The sequence below is a fragment of the Protopterus annectens genome, chromosome 2.part1 (assembly GCF_019279795.1).
Source record: "Protopterus annectens isolate FY-2018-M chromosome 2.part1, PAN1.0, whole genome shotgun sequence".
Classification (NCBI taxonomy): domain Eukaryota; kingdom Metazoa; phylum Chordata; order Ceratodontiformes; family Protopteridae; genus Protopterus; species Protopterus annectens.
In genome coordinates, this window is record NC_056729.1 from 104,969,043 (window position 1) to 104,988,565 (window position 19,523).

At 40.4% G+C, this 19,523-nt stretch overlaps 1 protein-coding gene across 12 annotated transcripts in view; it reads left to right on the top strand.

Annotated features, from left to right (window-relative positions):
* The window catches only part of RAPGEF2 (Rap guanine nucleotide exchange factor 2), a 2,418,607-nt gene that overhangs the window by 2,181,136 nt on the left and 217,948 nt on the right, over window positions 1-19,523 (top strand). For 9 of the 12 annotated variants that reach the window (XM_044062055.1, XM_044062064.1, XM_044062056.1 and 6 more), the window contains 4 exons: window positions 6,138-6,349; window positions 6,473-6,596; window positions 13,968-13,991; window positions 15,188-15,411. In XM_044062055.1, the coding sequence (XP_043917990.1) occupies window positions 6,138-6,349; window positions 6,473-6,596; window positions 13,968-13,991; window positions 15,188-15,411 (584 nt within the window). The remainder of the gene's footprint in view (window positions 1-6,137; window positions 6,350-6,472; window positions 6,597-13,967; window positions 13,992-15,187; window positions 15,412-19,523) is intronic. The other 3 variants (XM_044062057.1, XM_044062061.1, XM_044062063.1) reach the window with 1 other exon arrangement.

The window sequence follows — 19,523 nt, forward strand, 5'->3', positions numbered from 1 at the left end:
TTATATAAACAAATTGCACTTTATTCATCTGCTTTTATTGTAATTGTGTTTCTTTCCACTTTATTACCTTATTTTGCTTCTTCTTCTTCTTAAAAGTACTCAGTTGTATTATTCTGCTGCAGTTATTACTGCTTGTTAGTAGCCTGATTAAGTTCTAACTGTTATTCTAAGCCTTTTGGTTTAAGCAGTTGGGCTTCAGTCCAGTTGTTTTACATTAATAATGTTTGTGGACTGCATTGTTGTTGCAAGACAGGTAGCTTACATCCTTCTAAGTTGGGAATTGCTGAATGAAGGCTTTAGTGTCTGTTATTCTAAAAGTGCATTAGTTCTGGTTTAAGCACTTGGGCTTCAGCCTAGTTATTGTTCATTAAGAAGGTTTGTAGTCTTTACTCTTGTGGGAGGAGAGGCTAGATTCTGCCCTTCATAGCTGGGAATTTCTGGTTAAAGGTTTATTTCTTATTTGATCTGTTTCTTTCTGAAATTTGTGCTCCTTGTTTGTTGTAGGTCAGAAGTCAGTAGTTTATTGGCCATTTTGGGCTAATTTCTATCTCTTTCATTTCCCCGCTTTAAAAACCGCATTTGCGCGGTTTTGCGCGTTGGGCAGTGCCGATTAGCTAGTGTTAAACTATTCACGGCTCCATGAAGTCTACTCTTTAATTTTCCCTTTGAACTAGACAAACTTTCAACTTAAGCACTCAAACCATTCATTTCACAGCCCAGCACTTGCTCAGAACTCATAGCAAGCACTAATTAACCCTAGCACTAGACCCACTATACTGTCCAGAATGACAAGGCTCTCTATTAGTCCCTACCAGCTAATCAGCAAAACAGCTCACTTTACCTATTCAGGCATGTCCAAAGGGCAGTTTCAGGTGTACTCTCCAGTCCAACTGGGTAATCACAGCATTGTGAAGCTATGTTACAACTGCCTCATGTACATAGACAACCATCTCCTCCTACCACCAAACACTAAGATATGTGAGAGATGCAATTGTACAGCCAAACTGGAGGCAAATCTCTCTCAACCTCAAACTGGAACTGACAGTGAAGAGGCGACGGAAAATACACACCACCAGTCTCACATAGACCTACTAAACCAACATCTGCAAATAACACACACAAATACATGAAAACATACTCAGAGGCTCTAAATAAAAATCTGCAGAAGTAACAGACCTCCAAAGCAGACACCAAGGCAACCTCCACACCCCATCACAAACCTTGAAACTTACTTTACATAATCAGTGTGCCACGTAATCACAGCCCTTAAGGCCAAATAACATACCCAACACACTAGTAATAGGCAACTCTATAGTCAGACCCACTTATGTCCCACTAACTAGGCTGGACAAGGAGAAGGTTACAGTTAGCTGCCTGTCGGGCGCCAGGATCTGCCACATAACACTAGCACTTAGGTCGTCTAGAACAAGTACAAATATGACTTTGTCATTGTCCATGTTGGTGTGAATGACCTGAGTTGTACTTCCCTGGACTCCATGAAAAGAGACATGGAAGAGCTCTCTGATCACTTAGCCCAGGCCGGTATGACCCTGACCCCGAGTAGCATCCTCCCCTCACCAAGAATGATTCCACAGTATAAAGAGAAAATTATCAATTTCAACAATTGGCTAAGTTTCTGGTGTCATTCAAAGGGGATCCAGTATCTGTTCACCTGGGATGACATGGTCAATAAGCCACGTTGCTTTGCAAGAGATGGCTTGCACCTGTCACCCTTAGGCTTACGAATACTGGCCAAGGCTTTTCCCGCCCCAATAGTGCCTTTTTTAGGCAAGGCTCAAAAGACAAACCCACCACTGTAAATAGCACAAGTAACCAAAAACTGAGGGTAATGCTACTCAACGCCAGAAGTCTAAACCTCAAAATGCATGCACTCGAGGCACTCCTCAGTATGGAGAACATTGATATATGTGCAGTAACAGAAACCTGGTTTAAGATTCCAGAGAGCACCCCAGCACTACCAGGCTATAACTCATACCATACTTTTTGGTCACAGAACCTGGACCGAAACACAAAAGGTGGGGGTGTATCCATATTCATCAAGGATACCCACACCTCGAGGTAAGTGGCACAGCACAATGCCTCAGAGATCATACATGTGCAACTAACAACGTGCAGAACTGCAATTCAAACTGTAGCTTGCTGCAAATCAGCCACCATGACCCAGGACCCCCATTCCATGTTTCTGGAGACACTGGAAAATATGAAGGTCCTACCAAACGCCCTAATATTGAGTGATTTCAATTACCCAAACATTAACTGGGAGAACTACTCAAGTACCAACTCCCTTGCACAACTCTTCCTAGAATTTATAAACTCGAATGCCATGGATCAACTGGTCAACACCGCCACCAGAGGTGACAATGTAATGAACCTGGTCATCACCAACATGGGCGACCAGTGTTCTACACCGGAGGTTAAACCCTCGCTGCTTAGATCAGACCATAGACTAATCACTCTGGATATCCACATTCCGCCCCCTCCCCCAATAAAGGAAACCACCATGAAAAACTTTTCAAAAGCAAACTTCACGTTACTTAAGACCGAGGTGGAAAGGTTCACAGCCCCCATGCTAAAGGACAACGCTTTCCAAGCTGCTGAATATCTTACAGAGGCACTCTGTGAGCACCTGCAAGAATGCATGGATCGTGCTATCACAAGCAAAACCAAGACTCACTCCTCCAAGAAAAGAAAACCAGTCTGGTGGACCCCTGCTAGAAACAAGCTGTACAGTAGGAGGAAACTAGTACAGAAAAGAGTAAAATCCCAAGAAGGAAAGACATCCCCGATCAGTATCAGCAAGAAACTACGATCCCTCATGAAATCATCCAAGGCTAGCTTCGAAAATTTTTTTTCCAAGGACAGCAAAGATGACCACAAAGTGTTTTCTAGCTTTGTCAAGAACCTAAGTAGAAACTCACAGATCTGCTCTGAGTTGGTGCAGAATGGCAGAAAATACACTGAACCGACTGATATTGCCAACATTCTGGCAGACAGGGTTAGTGCAAACTTCATCCCCCTCTCACCCCCTAAAGGGCCCATAACCATACCAGAAGAATGTAGAGCCCTGGTCATCACTGACACACAGGTTAAAACAGCTGTATCCAAAGCCAAAAATACAGCTTCAATGGGACCAGATGGTGTCCCAGGCGGTGTCTTACACAAGCTCCAAAATGAACTAACCCCTCACCTAAACACACTGTTCAAACTCAGCCTGTCTACAGGCTATGTACCCATAGTGTGGCGCATAGCAGCAGTTTTCCCGCTCCACAAAGGTGGAGCCACAACGGACCCCGGGAACTATAAGCCTGACTAGCCTGGTCTGCAAGGCTATGGAGTGCATTATCATGGAATTCATTAACAGAGAAATTGGGAACCTTCAAACATTGGACCCTACCCAGTTTGGCTTTAAGGGCAGATCATGCCTCCTAAACCTGGTGGACTTTCTTTGAGACCGTTACCAAGGCTTTAGACGAGGGAAAGGAGGTCCACACAGCCTACCTAGACCTTGCAAAAGCTTTTGACACCATTCACCATTCTGATATTATAGACAAGCTCACCAGCCTGAAAATAAACCCCTACGTCACTAGATGGGTTGCCAGTTGGCTCACAGATAGAACCCACACGGTGAGAGTTGCAGGTTCTAGGTCTGACTCTAAACCAGTTACAAGTGGCGTCCTCCAGGGCTCAGTTCTGGGACCCTTCCTGTTTGGTAAATACTTTGGTAAATACTTCTCAGAGGTACAGGCAAGCACAGGAGGACTATGGGTGACCAAGTTCACAGACGACTGCAAACTGGGTGCCATAATTGACTCTCCAGCTGATAGACATCCTCCAGAAGGGTCTCACTGAGACGGATATCTGGTGTCAAAATCATGGCCTCAAGCTAAATGCCAAAAAGTGCATAGTCATCCCCTTTGGAAAAAAGAAGTACCTGCGAACTACCACATGCGTGGTAGTCCCCTAAACACAGAAAATGTAATAAGGGATCTGGGTACCCAAGTAGATAGTAATCTCTCCTTTGATAATCATATTGCCAAGGTGGTTAGAAAATCCTTCTATGTGGCCCACCTAATCACAAAAGGGTTCGCATCTAGAACAAAAGAGGTCTATATATATATATAGATATATATATATATATATATATATAGATATAGATATGTACATATATATATATATATATATATATATATATATATAGATATAGAGATATATAGATACATATATAGATATATATAGCTATAGATATACACACATATATATATATATATATATATATATATATATATATATATGCATGTGTATATATAGATAGATATATATATATATATGTATGTATGCATGTTATCTTCCATTCCCGCAGATTATTACAACTCCTTTATCTCTGATGGGTAATGTATGTGTGCATGTCACAGTCTAAAATGAGGTTTAATGAAGATTAAAAAAATAAATAAGAGACGTCTTGAAGGTGTTTTCTGTTTGAATGAAAATACAACTTAAGATGTTGGAGACCAGGGCAAGTGTGTTTGGATTTCCATTCCTCTCGGCCTTTCCTTCTTTCTTGTAGCATTGTGATTCAGATGGATAAACAACAGGAATGTAATATGCTACTTTACCAAGCAGAAAGGGATAAAATCTTTGTCCCTATGTAAGGAAGACATACTGTTCCTTGTACTACACTTTGGATTGTTTCTGGTTGCCTAGCGTGTCTTTTGGATATCCAGAGTAACAGTTGGCTTACTCAACAATCACATTGCACTGGCAAATAAATGAGACAAGTAGAAAAGGTCACATTTGACTTCTTTCTGGACTTGGGTGATGCCGTAATAGTGTTATTTGCCATGAATACAGAGTTTCTATCTTCTGCTTATTTAATGTTAAAAAGCCAAGTGCATTTTCTCAAATTGCTTTGTCAGTGTTGAGAGGGGGATTCATTTACCCTTTTCTGCCATTTTCTCTCCTTCATAAGCTTCTTTTTAAATGCAAAACAGAATGTCTTGAGAGTGATATTGACCGTTGCAGATCTGGTTCCTTCTGCCGCCGTATTTGGTTTGGCTTCTCAACCTCTCTCATTCATTTGCAAGTCCAGTCTTCTGTCCCAGCATGAAGGTCTCCTCTTGCACTCCAGCCTTATTTTCTTAAGATTGGAGAATTGGCTGCCAAATATGTAGTCTGGCGAGGTTTGGAGTCTTGTACTCCATCTGTTTGTCAAAGATGGCAGTTAAAAACATTGCCTTTTACCAAGACCAGGTAATAGTGCAGTAAAAGGAGAGAAAGGTTTGCATTCTGTGCCACTTCTAAGTAATTCTGTCATCGGTCCTGCTTTTTTGTCAAAGTCTAGGATTAGTTGCACTCCTTTTCTAAAGCTGGGCTCAAGTATTCTTTTGCCAAGTTAACTTTGTCAGCTGTGTGAGCATTTCATGAGAATGAACAATGTTGTCTCGTGGTCAAGTCAGGTGTGACAAGGGCCTTTTGTAAAGATGTTTTATATTCTAACTTGTATTTCCTTTGTATTAAATGCTGGAGGAAATTGCTTTCCATAAGTATTTCATATTTTTGCCTATACACATTGTCTTTCATTTTTTGCACAGTTGAACTTATTTTGATGGTAGGTGAGTCTTGTCCCCCACCAACTCCTTTTGTTTGCCATTGTGTTATACTGTACTGTTGCTAGGATGGGATTGTAATATATCACTGAAGGACTATTGTGTTCCTTCTACAGAAAGATCACAGGTATGTAACAGAGTTTAGCTGTTAACTCTTATTCATTCTGTCTCACAAAATACATTAGCAGATGTCAGCACCTTGCTTTGGTACCTTGGGAAAAATGTAACATCATTGCATCCTTTTCAAAAGTATTAGACATCTGTGGTAATGATGAAGATCTGGAATTAAGTACATGTGTTTTCTTTTGCTTATAACATGGTACAGGTTGTTATCCTTATCCCAGTCTTGCTGTCAGTTGATCAGAGCCTAAAAGGTTGGCCTTTGTGATGTCACTTTTATTAGAATGTTCTAACAATTCTTCAGTGTAAAAAATTATAATATTGTAAAACATTGATTCCTGCTTGCTGACTTTTTTTTAATGTTCTAATTTCATTTTTCACTTCACAATGTAGTGGCTTGAACTTGGCCCCAGTTGCAAGGCTTCGTGGTACTTGGGAAAAATTGCCAAACAAATATGAGAAACTTTTTCAGGACCTTCAAGACTTGTTTGATCCATCCAGGAATATGGCAAAATATCGCAACGTACTGAACAGTCAGAACATGCAGCCTCCTATCATTCCTCTGTTTCCAGTCATAAAAAAGGACCTCACATTTCTTCATGAAGGTAACTTTATTCAATTTTGTATTTTTTTTACTTGTTATATGTTTTATTTTGTTAAGTAGTTCGTACTAGTAATAAATTCAGTGCCATTTTCTTTTAACCTCCTGTCTCATTCTTTATTTCAAGGGAATGACTCCAGAGTAGATGGCTTAGTCAACTTTGAAAAACTGAGAATGATTGCAAAAGAAATTCGCCATGTTGGTCGAATGGCCTCTGTAAATATGGATCCGGCTGTGATGTTCAGGACCAGGTTAGCATTGCCTCCATTTCAAGGACAGAGAATGGAAAGCTTCTAGAGCATATTTTGCATATTTACTTTATTCGTACGTTAGTGATAGCTTACACTTTCTCTTGCCGAGGAGCTTTGCAGTTGCTTCCTTAAATTGTTGCAGTATGATTGATAGCATTTAGCCTGTTGGAACTGTGCTCTTTATAGTTAACGTGACATGATTCCTGAGCTTTATATTACCCCCTCAAGTAAAGGAAAAATAGAAGCTATATAACACGATACTCAGAAGATTGATATTGCAGTAATTTCATGTTGAAATTTTTAGTTTGTGTAATATTGTAAGGTTTGTTTCTCAGATTCCTTTGTTTAGGTTAATAATTTCAGCAGTTTTCATAGTTTACTTTTGTAAAAACAGTGTCACTGCCAAAAACAGGCATAGCATCAGTTGTTCAACTTGTGTAGTATTGGCAAGGCAGGTTTAGCATTAATTAGAAGATGTATACATTACAGCCAAGGCAAGTACGGTATCTGTCACTGGACATTTAGTACAGGTGAGGCTGCATTCAGTAGGCAGTTGAGTAAAGGGTGGTATTCTGTTTGTTTTACTGTACTAGCCTTTTAATGAAATAAGCACAAAGCTGCATCAGCATATGCTAACAAAAGATGATTGGCATTATCGAACTGTAAAATGCAGAGTTAAGGCTCTGGGTTGCTAACAAGCTTCATCATATGCATTGGTTTCCATCAGTTTTTACATGCATGCTGTATAGTTGTAAACCATACCATTCCTCCAGTGTCATCCCTGTCAGAAAAACAAGTACTTGTGCGTAGTGGGTCTTACCTGGGGAACACACGAAAAAAGTAAAATTAAGACTTCCAGTAAAATAAAATTCAGTTCTAGTCTTTCTTTTAGTAAAGAAGTGTATGCCCTTGAGTATGCATAATTGTATATATGTATGGAGATTATCATAACATATGCACTAAAGTGCAACATAGATCTAGTCTATTTGATTTTTAGGAACAATAAGAAATATTCTTAGTGTTATTGTATTAAGTGGCCTAAATTATCAAGTTGTGATCGAAGTTCCCCCAGTTTCCCCAAGGTATGAGGTGTAATTCTGATTAAGCCAGTTGATCAAAACAAAACTCTTGGTCATGCCAGAAAACAGATGATACGCAAGTGTTTACCATTTGTTGTCCTTTCCTTTAGTAAACTGACACTGGCTATGTCACTTTTACAGACATAATGTTTCTCAAGAGGGATGTGTACATAATAAAACTTAATTCACTATTTACAGTCCATATGTATGAATACTAAAACTTAATTCATTATTTACCAATCTATATGTGTTCATTGAGAGAAACAGTAGCCATTAAATAAAAGAATATCGCAAATTGTTCTCTGTATGATGTACTGACTTCAGAAGTTCTGAAATGTGGCTCATAGTGGAATCAAGAAAGCTATGTCAGACTCGGCTGATTAAACCAGTCTGTTTTGAGTCTTCTTGCTTTTTTTTCCTTTTGTATAGATATCATCTAACAAGAAAATGTTTCATGCCCCCCCCCCACACACACACACACACACACACACAAATCATGGTCACTTCTGGAGTCTTCTGCAGGATGTATCACTGTAAGAGTAAATCATAATATTTGAGGGCTTGTCACCTATGGCTGTGGAAAGGTCAGTTAGTGCCGTGGACATTGTTCCCATTTAATATCCCACTCTAGTTTGATGTTAAGAACCAAAACAAAAAATGTTCTGACGCACCGAACTGAGGAGCAAAAAAGTCTTCTAGATATGCAGAGAGCTGTTATGTATAGTCGTTGTAGTTATTTGTCATAAGATGTATCAAACACCATTACAGGATTATTGGTAAGTATTAGGTAATCAGTCTGCAGGCCATTTCACAACTAGCTTATAACCCACTGGTTACCTCAAGCATCAAAGAAAGTAATACAAAACAGGGAGAAAATTTGAGGCTGCCCATCTAGTTGTCTAGGTTTACCTTGAAGGGTGGGAAGGCTACTTGACACACAGTAGAAGTTTGTTTCAGAAGTGTGGGACACTTTGTGATATTAATCTGTCATAGATTCATAGGATCAAGTAAGTACTAGGCTAGCTGCCCTTGCGGACCATTTAAAATCTAGCCAGTTTCCCTTTTTGCGCTTTAATTAACCTATTCCATTTGGTTAATTGATAATTCCCCCTAATAAGAATAACTGGGATCATACCCATACCATAGATAATTTGAAGGGACCCATTCATGGGGTAAAGCATTTAAGAACGTAGTATAGGGGTCAGTCGTGGGATAAATTTTCATTTTCCCATCTGTAGATCCAAGTAGTGCTTGAATATGGACAGGGATTAACTTTGTTTTATGTTGCTGGAGAGAGTGTTCCAGAGCAGCGGTATCCTTTGCAAGATGTATATCTCCTGCCAACCATTCTGTTTATGCAGAACAAGTTTAGATCCCTAGACAGAGTATTTCTGATGTAATTTGACTTGCTGATGTGCAGTAAATTCATCATCATTAGGTTGAAGGATGCCTTGTATGCCATAGACATGTCACCTCTTAGCATTCTGTAGGCTAATGAGTATAGTGACAGGGCTTTGAGCTTGTCCATATAGGACATGTTGTTTCAGGATGTTTTATTTGTTGACAGAGGTTTAGTTCCTTTAACCTGTTGTTTGAGGAACTGTTTGTTCTGTGAAGGAGTAGAAATTCAGAGAGGGTTTAGTCTTTCATATCTTAAAATGCTAGGCACAGATCCCCATGAAGGAGTCTAAAAGAAACTGAATATATAGAGAGAGCTTCCAGTGAGGCCACTAATCTTTTTATTTAGGAGCCTCTGAAGTTTCTCAAGTTGAGTGAAATGTATAGACAAATATATGCCAAAAGAGGCATTATATTCAATAATGGGTGTGATGAGATAGGAGTAAAGGAGAATAAAGATTTTAGATGTAGAGGAGATGCCTTTGGAAATTAGATAAGCCGAGTAGAAGGCTTTCTTAATTGCTGTAGTGACATGATGGTCAAAAAGTAAGGAATTCTCAACAAGAATCTCCTATGATAGTGTCTGATTGGAGGTGTGTATCAGTTTACAGTATGAGAAAATGGTTTATTTGCCAAAGTTAACTATGTTATATTCTTTCACTTTTAGTTTGAGTCCATTGTCCTTGCACCAGTTGTTAACATGGTCTATCTCATGGTGGAGCAGTTGTGAGTCAGTGGAAGATCGAATGACAACTCCCAATTTACAGTCATCTGCAAGCTTGGATAACCATAGGTCAAAAGTGCTGGCCTGAATGTCTGAGAAGTAGATGTCTGTTGGAGAGGGGCCATCACTGAGCACTGTGGTACACCATTGGTAACTTTTTTAAAGGACATATGAGGTGTTGTCAAAACACATCAGTCAGACACTTGCATTATTCCATCCTATGAAATAACAATAGGTTACAAAAAAAATATCTTAGCTCTTGTAGCATAGAGGGGTGAAACCCAGCTACATCCCAGGCAACCTGAGTTCATTTAGCAGTCCACATGGCTGACGACTGACAAGGGAGGATGAAAATGAGTGACTAGTGCTGGCTCATCTCACCCATCTTGTGTGTGAGGTAGGTGTGCCTTGCCACTTGAGTGACACATGATAGAAGCACTGGATTTTGCTGCTCTGGAGCATGACCCTGCAGGCCATGCACTTCTTTCTTGCACATGCCCAACAACAGGGTGTTCAGCCTGTGGTGGCATGATGCCTCTGGTAGCCAGCATGCAGTGGAGCTGCAGAGAGAAGGGGCACTCCACCATGTGGATAGGTCTGCTCTGAAAGACCAGCATCTTAGCCCACATAGGGCTAACCATGCAAGAACAAATGGACTGCAGGGCTCTCACCTATTTCTCCCAAGCAGAATGAATGTGCTGATTTTTTGCAGGTTGTGAAGTTGTCAAGTGACATCATGTAGAGAGCAACAAATCTGCTCTGACTGCTTTAGTATCGGTAATCTTTATAGCCTTAGCTTTAGACTTTGTGCAGGTAAAAGTCTTTCCAACTCAAGACAAGTCAGCAGAATTCCTTTCACTTTTACAGTTATTCCCAGATAAGGCCATAACAGCAAGTAGTTTCTGAAAGCAGTGAAATGCATGCCTTCTTTCACCTTCATGGTACCTCAGAAAGGATTGCGTACGAGAAAGTAAAAATGGCATCTCAGAAACTTTTTAATCCAATGTACATTTCCACTAGATACAATGAGTCCTATCTTACAGGACCAAAGGTGGGAATTCCTGTTGCGGACAGACCTAGAGAGGTTATCCATATAATTGGCATTATTTCTACCATCCAAAGTTGAGGTCCTAATCATATGCTCTTTGGTTGGGTCTGTATCACGACGTCGGATCCTAGTAAGTCCGAACGCCCTTTGTTCGAACCTAAAAGTCCGAAAACCCTAAACAGCAAACTCACGGGACAGCGATTTTTTCCCAGGGAAAAAAAATCGTTGCTCCATGAAAAAAAATAAAAACTTTAAAACAAACTGAAGTGAGGGGGCTGTGCCCCCCACACCCCCTACTTAAATATACCAACTCCAAGATCGCACTACAGTGGTGGAAATTGCAAAGCCCAGAAGACGGCCCACCATTTTTTTTCACTGGGGGAAAAAAATCGATGTTCCATAACTTCGCAGTTTAGGGCTTTCGGACTTTTTGGTTCGAACAAAGGTTGTTCGAACTTATCACCATTCAATGTGATGAAATAGACCACTTTGGTTTATGCTTGGGAACCTCACTTTCACAGCTTTTCAGTCCAAGCCATCTGGTGTCTTGAAAAAAATTGCTTCATATAAACAGGTAAGAGGTGGAGGCAGTTTGCATCAATACAGGCAGTACAATAGTGACGTTATTGACTTGGTATGTAAACAGGAAAGCAGGAATCAAGTGTTTTCTACTTTGCAAAGAAACTGGGGATGAGCTGTGCAGCACGATCTCCAGTTCATGCATTAGGCTTTCAAAATTATTTATGAGAGAGACTGAGCAAGAAAATGATGTGGCTTACAAATGTAAACAGGATCCAAGAATGTTTCATAAAGTTAAACATGTCAAACAAGTAGGAACATACCAAAGTTCCCTAACCAGAAGGATCACAGGCCTGAAGTCCCTGAACTGCTAAGAGAGGCTGGAAGCTCTATCCCTTAATTCAGTGTTGTATATTTTTTTTAAGGGGAAATGTTTCACTTACCACACCATAAGACCTGGTTGTCTTAGAACTCCTGTTTCTTTGCAAGTTCAATATCACCACCAGTACTAGCACCAGGGACATAAATCTGCACCATCAGTTAAGTAAAACATGGCGGAGGTTGAAATTTATAAGAAGCTTTCCAGACCTTTGAAATAGTCTTTTCCTGCATGTTAAATACTGTGACTCACTATCTTCCTTTGAATGTAACCTGGATGACTGGATTGGTATCCTCAAATTTACCCTGGGATTGCTTTATATGACCTTCCTGGAGAAAGAAAGTGCATTATGAGGGTACTGGCAAATTAAGAATGGTCTTGGAATTGTCTGCATGTGTATCTATCAAGTATGTAGCTTTGAAGCAGAGTAGAAGTTGTCCTCCCCATCCACACTGCCTGTCACCCTACTGAATCCTCTATTGACTGCTGTTTTATTTTGTATAGAATATGATATGATATATAATATAGTGTAATGTAATTATTACAAAGCGATATTCCAGTAAAATATAACTTATAAAATATATTAATAGGATCATAGGAAGTTACTAGGCTAATGGCTCCAGGGCCCTTACAAGCCTAGTCAAGTTCAACCTGTGTTCCCAAGGGTGTCTGGTTCAAGCAGACACTAAAATCAGCAACTATTGCCCCTGTCCAAGAGGGACACACGTGGAACCCCTGTACTGAATTTTGCTTTACCCATCCAGTCATCCAAATTGCACTTAAATAAGGCCAAGAGGAGCTTTAACATGAATAGGAAGCTTGATCCAAAGGTGGGGCAATTCATATATTTTGTATTAATATACTACAATGTATATTTTCAAGCTGATAGGTCCATTTTACACTATTGTTGTGAGTTTGAAAATGCATCACCTTCTCAAATGTTTGTTGTCTTGGACACAGGAGCCGGAATTGAAATTGGTGTTCTTCAAGATTATTACAGTTATTCCATCAGTGTTTTTATTGAGCTGCTATTCTGCTGTCAGTATTATACTGACCACTGGATTCATAATTATGGGAGTAAGATTGCAAAGTGCCATATGGGGTGCTCATAATGTGATGTTTGTTCACCTCTTGTTGATCCACACAAATTCCTTTGCAGACCCCTAAAGGTCTGTTCAGAGGGCATAGAGCCTGAGTTTTAATTCAGCTTCTGTTGCCAATTCCAGAAGAGAAGCTACATATTGGTTGTTAGGTTTTCTAACATCCCAAGGGGTAGGAGCTGTATTGTTGATGAGAGTGGACTGAAGACTATCCTTGTGAAGAGGGTCCTCTAACATCCCCTGAAAGGCGCTGTTTTTGATGCTAGTTGGGTTAACGTAAGCCAGTAATAGAACTTATCATTGTGAACAGGGGCTGGTATTCTGAAGTTTGGAAATGAAGATTGCCACCAGAAGGGGACGGGGATTACGTGGCCAGACATGTAGAGCCAACCAATACAGCAGGTTACATAACAGATGCATATTGGCTATGTGATAAATACCATTGTGGTGGCTGGGAAAACACTTTAACACTGTCCATTACATATAGATTTCTAGTCATCATACACACATGTATTTGGAAAACTTCTAAGGTATATGTGGTTTCTCAGCTGCTTTTATTGTGTGGATTTTATTTTTGTTTATTATATTATTTAGAATCAGTCAAATTTAAATGATAAAACACTGTCACATTCCCCTTTCAATGGACTGTTTAACTGGACTGGATTCGAAGACCTGCCTAACTAAAAAGTACAATATTGTAGTTGTATAGCTTGAAAGAAAGTGACTAGATTTAGATCATGTTCTTATGTAGCTTTCAGGCATTAGTAGTTCAGTTGAAGTTGTGGGCCTGAAGCAGTCAACTTTAAAGTTTAAGATCAGGTTGCATAATGCTGAGTTTTGTGATTTCTTTTGTGTTTATGAAGAAAGCTGTTAGGTTCCCTAGTTGAATTAAATGAATGATTGCATACTATATGGAGACTTGGCCTTGCTTCTTTTCATAGTCACCATGCCTCTGATGTTATGACTGAAATGAATGGCTGCTGCTTTTGTATGTTTTTATTCTTATAATTGTCCTTGGGTTCGTTAATGCTCATCTTGTGAGCTAGTCTCTTCTGTCTGAGCTTGTGATCTTTCTGTCTTTCTTCCTATACCCATGCTTCACTGTTCATGGCTCTTTCTCATAGGAAGAAGAAATGGAGGAGTTTGGGGTAAGTGCTTGGTAACTGCGTACACAGACGTACATGCTCTTTAGCCCATTTGCATTGTTTCCCTGTCTGCTCCCCTAATTTCCTGATGCTTTGGCTTTTTTCCCCTTTTTTAACAATTTTGCTCTAGCAACTTGTTAAACAGTTTATTGAAACTTACTGACCTGAAATTTAACCCAGAACTGTATTGTGTCTGACTGAGGTCATTTAGCAAGTAGGAGCTGTAGAGATTCTGAATATGTTTTGAGCTAATTAATAAGAATTGGAGGGATATCCGTAGTCTGACACCACTAGGGGACACTTCAACTGTAGCACAAAATGATTTATGTTGCTAGAACACAGAATAAAAGTGTGTTCTTTGCTGTAAAAAAACAAAACAAAAGTAAGCTAAACTTTTTTATTCTGTTGATTGAAAACATATAAATGCTTTATAAGATGACGTCAGCACCCTCCTTTAATTGGAACTGGTTTAAACAGTTGACATACAGATTTGCATGCCCAGTTGACTTCAGTGTGTATTGTGTAACAATGCAAATGTTGTTAACATCTCAGCTAACCTACGGGATTTGTATAGTATCATTTTTGTGAAAGATTAGTTATTTTCCTTTCCTACATTCCTAGAACATCTGTTGATTGCTAAGTACAAAGTAAGATTTCTCCCTTGGTTGTAGAAATAAACTTGATTGCCTATTTCCTGCATTTCTAAATATGAATGTGCAGTATTTTTCAGAAATGTTTAGATGTATAAAGAATTGCCATAAAGCATCTGGTTGCAAAAATTGAGGTGATCAAAAATTAGACTTGCATGAGAATCCTGCAGGCTGTCTCTCACATTTAAATACTATGCAGTTCCCACTGCATGAGCTTGTTATTTCTGCCCCAGTTAGAAAACCAGCTCATGTAGCAAAGCTAGCTGGGATGTTTGGAATTAGTTGTGTGACAGTGGAGTGCCTGGCTGTAGAGTAAGAACTAGCTACTAGGTTCTTTTTGAGTGAATTGTTCCCTTGCACCCTTACCCTTATCTTTTATAGCCATTTAACATACTGGAATGAGGCATGAGAGCTTTTGAAAACTGACTGACCTTAGTGCAAACTATTTGCATGTTTTATGCTTGCAGAGCACTCTGTTGTTGAAATGAGATTGTATCACTTTCCCTCTTTCTCTCTCCCAATATATCTTTCAACTCACTGCCACTGCAGGTCGCTTAGCCAAGGCAGTGCAAACACTGCTGTTTTGGATGTTGTACAGAGTGGCGGCCACAAAAAGCGTGTGCGTCGCAGTTCGTTCCTAAATGCCAAGAAGTTGTATGAGGATGCCCAAATGGCTAGGAAGGTAAAGCAATATCTGTCAAACCTGAGCCTTGAAATGGATGAGGAAAGCCTTCAAGCCCTTTCCCTGCAGTGTGAGCCATCTACCAACACATGTGAGTTGCATCTTCTTTTCTATAAAAACTAGGATAAATATGTTAAAAGTCCACAACATGGTAAGGGTCAATGATGTAACAGATATCACAGAGTGGTTCTATAATTATGCTAATTTAGAGTTATTACATTATGCATTCTATTAGATGACGACTGTTGAGACTGATTTCTCTTTAGGATGAGTTTGAAATGTTGATGTCTGCACTGAAAGAATAAACTGGGTGTTTATACGCTCATATTCTTATGCATTCCTTTAGTGTGCAAGTATAAAAAGAAATTAAAAATGCAGAATAAACTGCATTTAGGTGCAACTTTTTTTCTGTAGCATTTTGTATACAGGTGTCAGTTTATTTATTTTTTGATTTTCAGTTTGATAGTGAACTTTCTGGATAAGACAAAATCATATGAAGATGGTGGACAAGAATGGACTGGAAAGTATCGACTGGTGTCAGAGGACATAAAAATATATATTTGCATAGAGAGCTGAGTGTTGTATGGCATAGGATCATAGGAAGTTACTAGGCTAATGACCCTATGACCCTTACAAGCTTAGCCAAGATCGTATTTGTATTTCCACGATCAGCACCTATTGCCCCTGTCCAAGAGGAACACAGGTGGAACACCCAGGGTGAATATACGGTCATGCATCCAGTCGTCCAGATTGCGTTTGAAGAGGGCCAATGAGGTACTCTGTTTGACATGAAGTGGAGTCTGTTCCAAAAGTGTGGTAACATTTGGGAGACAAATCTGTCTGTTCAGCAGGTTTTGTTAATGTCACATACCAGGTTAAACTCTAGAGTGAGTAACCTGTGTACCATTTGACTTGGGATATGAAGCATTTCCAGTAATGCAGGGTCAGAGAGTGCCTTGTATGCAAGGCAGAGATCACCTCTGAGTAGTCTGTATGAAACAGAATAAAGTGACAGAGATTTCAGAGTATCTCCATAGGACAGATGGCGAAGACCTTGAATTTCCCTTGTGTGGAAGCTTTGTGGTTTCTCCAGTTGCTGCAGGTGCTTTGAAAGGTACTTATCAAAAGGGGCATTGTACTCAATTATTGGCCTGATGAGGGAAGAGTACACGGAGGTTATAACTTTTTTTTTTCTGGAGGCAATGCCCTTACTTATGAGATGAGCAATATAGAATGCCTTTCTTACCACTGTGAAGACATGGAGATCAAAGGTAAGGTTGGTGTCAACCTGTGTGCCCAGGTCACTCACCACTGCGTACATACTTAAGGTGTTGCTGTTGATGTGGTAGTTGGCAGGAACATTGCTTTTACTGAAAGGAATGATGATAAATTTTTTTTGCATCGAGTTTAAGGCCATGACTTTGGCTACAATCATTTGTTTGTGTAAGACCCTCTTGTAGGATGTTGACATCATTTGGAGATTCAGTGACCGCTCCCAGTTTGGGGTCATCAACAAACATTGTCAGCCACAGACCTTTAGTTTTTTCTTGTACTTTGGAGTAATAGATTCCAAACAGTAGAGGTCCCAGGATTGATTCCTGTGGAACACCACAGGTTACAGGTCTGATGTTGGAGGTGGATTCCCCTATTTTGACTCTCTGAGTTCTATCAGTGAGCCAGTTAGCATCACCTCTAGCTATATAAGTTGGGTGAGTTTGTCAATAATGTCTGAGTGGGGAATAGTGTCAAATGACTTGGCTAAGTTCAGGTAGGCATTATGCACAGATTTTCCCTTGTCCATGGCCTTTGGTGACTGTCTCGAAGAAGTCCAAGTTTTAACAGGCATGATCCCCTTTGACAAATCCAAACTGAGTAGGATCAAGTCTTGCAGATAAGGATAGTCAGGAGTTCCCAAGGTCAGTGGAAACACCACCTTTGTGCAAGGGAATAACAGCAGCTGTTTTCTATTAAGCCGTTACAAAGCCAGTGTTTAGACTATGATGAAAAGAGTACCCAGTGGTGGTGTTAATTCATGTTGGAGCCCATGTTGGATGCTGTGTTTTTGGCCTTAGAGAGGGCATTTACGATCTGCTCTTTAGAGATACAAGGTAGGGACAGGTGGTAGGGATGCCATGAGGTACTTGTGGTGGGGACAGGGGATTGAAGTTTTCACAGAACCTGTCAGGCAGCAGGTTAGTTATGTCCACAGGCTCAATATATGTGGTATCATTAACTACCAGTTCTGCACAATTCTGGGCTTTGTTTTTAGGTTATGGGTGTAAGTGTAGAATGCCTTGTGATTGTCCTTTGTTGAGGAAGCTAATTTGGACTCATAGTTTCCTTTGAAGGACTTCACAAGAAGTCTTATTTGCTTGTTTAAACTGAGGAAGGAGCGTTTCCAGTTTAGGAGGGCTCAATCCGTCTTACTCTTAAGACAGCAATTTCTTCCTCTTGTTGTAAAACCTGTTAATAGCAGTTGTCCACCAGGCAGGTTTGCTCTTCCTTAAGAAGCTTGTTTTCATCTTATGCAGCTATACAGGTGTTTGCATAAAGCATTGGTGTAGAACCTGGGGTAGTTGTCCATTCCACCTGAGTTAGGAGGTGCAGTGAAGCTATTTATACCATCCTGTAAGAGGTTATAATCTGCTTTGGAGAAGATTTTTAGTTTAGTTGCTGCTGGGGGGGGGGGGGGTTAACTGTGATATTTACTTCGAATGAGACCGATGTGTGGTCAGATCTCACCAGGGAGGACCTCACAGTGGGGGTGCTACACTGGTTCCCCCATATTGGTGAGCACCAGATCCAGGATGTTGGCACCCCCAGTGGTGGGTGTCCACCAGCTGGTCTAGGGCATTGGAGTTAAAGTCAAGGAGCCTTTGGGCAAATGAGTTTGAGCACAAGTAATTTATCCAGTCAGTGGTTGGGTAGTTAAAGTCGCCCAAAACCATGGTGTTTGGATGTATCATTTATAGACTCAAGTAGATCCAAATAGGCAGAGTGGGTGTCCTGATTCATAGGGGGTGTCCTGTAGCTGGCAGTGACTTGAATAGGTGTCCTACCAACAGTTAATTGTACCTGAAGTGTCTCCAGGGAGTCCTACTGTTTAACCAATCTAGAGGTGTATTTATCTTTAATGAATATTGATGCACCGCCTCCTTTAGTTTTCACACCTTCAGTTTGAGATCTGAACGTGTGGAAGGAGGTGTAACCCAGTATGGCTGGGGTGCTCTGTGCAGCCTTAAAGCAGGTCTCTGTGACTGGACAAATGTCCGTGTCTTTCAAGGTGAGGACAGCTTCCAGTGAGTGCAGTTTCATGTTGAGACTCCTAGAATTTAGCAGCATAACCGTGAGGTTGTTTTTAGATGGAGTTTTTACATTGGGAATTTTGTCCTTGAGACACTGCCTAAAAAAGGCACTATGGGGGTGCAAGAGCCTTAGCCTGTAGCCAAAAACCCAGGGGTGACAGATGAAGACCATCTCTGTCAAAGCATCGAGGTCTGTCGATCATATTGTCCCAGGCTGACAGATAGTGGATCCCCTTACAATGACACCAGAAGCTAAGCCAATTATTGAAGTCAGTCATTTTATTTTTGTACAGCGGAATCATCCTAGGTGAAGGTAAAATACTGCTTAAGGCTAGGGACATACGTTTCTGAGACACACAGGTTGAGACCTCAGCCATGTCTCTCTTCATATAGTCCAGAGAGGTACATCTCAAGTCATTCACACCAACATGGACTAGGGACATACCTGTCTGAGACCTCAGCCATGTCTCTCTTCATATAGTCCAGAGAGTTACATCTCAAGTCATTCACACCAACATGGACTATGATGGAGTCATAACAGTACCTTTTGAGAGACTTGAGTGCATGTGTGATATGGTGTGTTCTGGCACTTAACAGACAGCTGACTGTGACCTTATTCAGTCTGGTGAGAGGGACATAAGTGTGTCTCACAATGGGATTATCTATGACTAACATGTTTGATTTTGTGTTTTGCCTTAAGGGTTTGACTGGTGAGACACTGGAGTGTGAGCTATTGTGTAATATGTTCTGCAGAAGAAGTATTATGTGTAGAGTGCTTGTGTTTGGGAGGTCTCTGGTGTTTAGGTATGTTTCTGGTGAGGACCTTCGCATATGTAGGTATGTGCGATGTGGGCTTGGGCTGGAGTAGGAGGTGAGGTGCGCATGTTGGCACACGCTC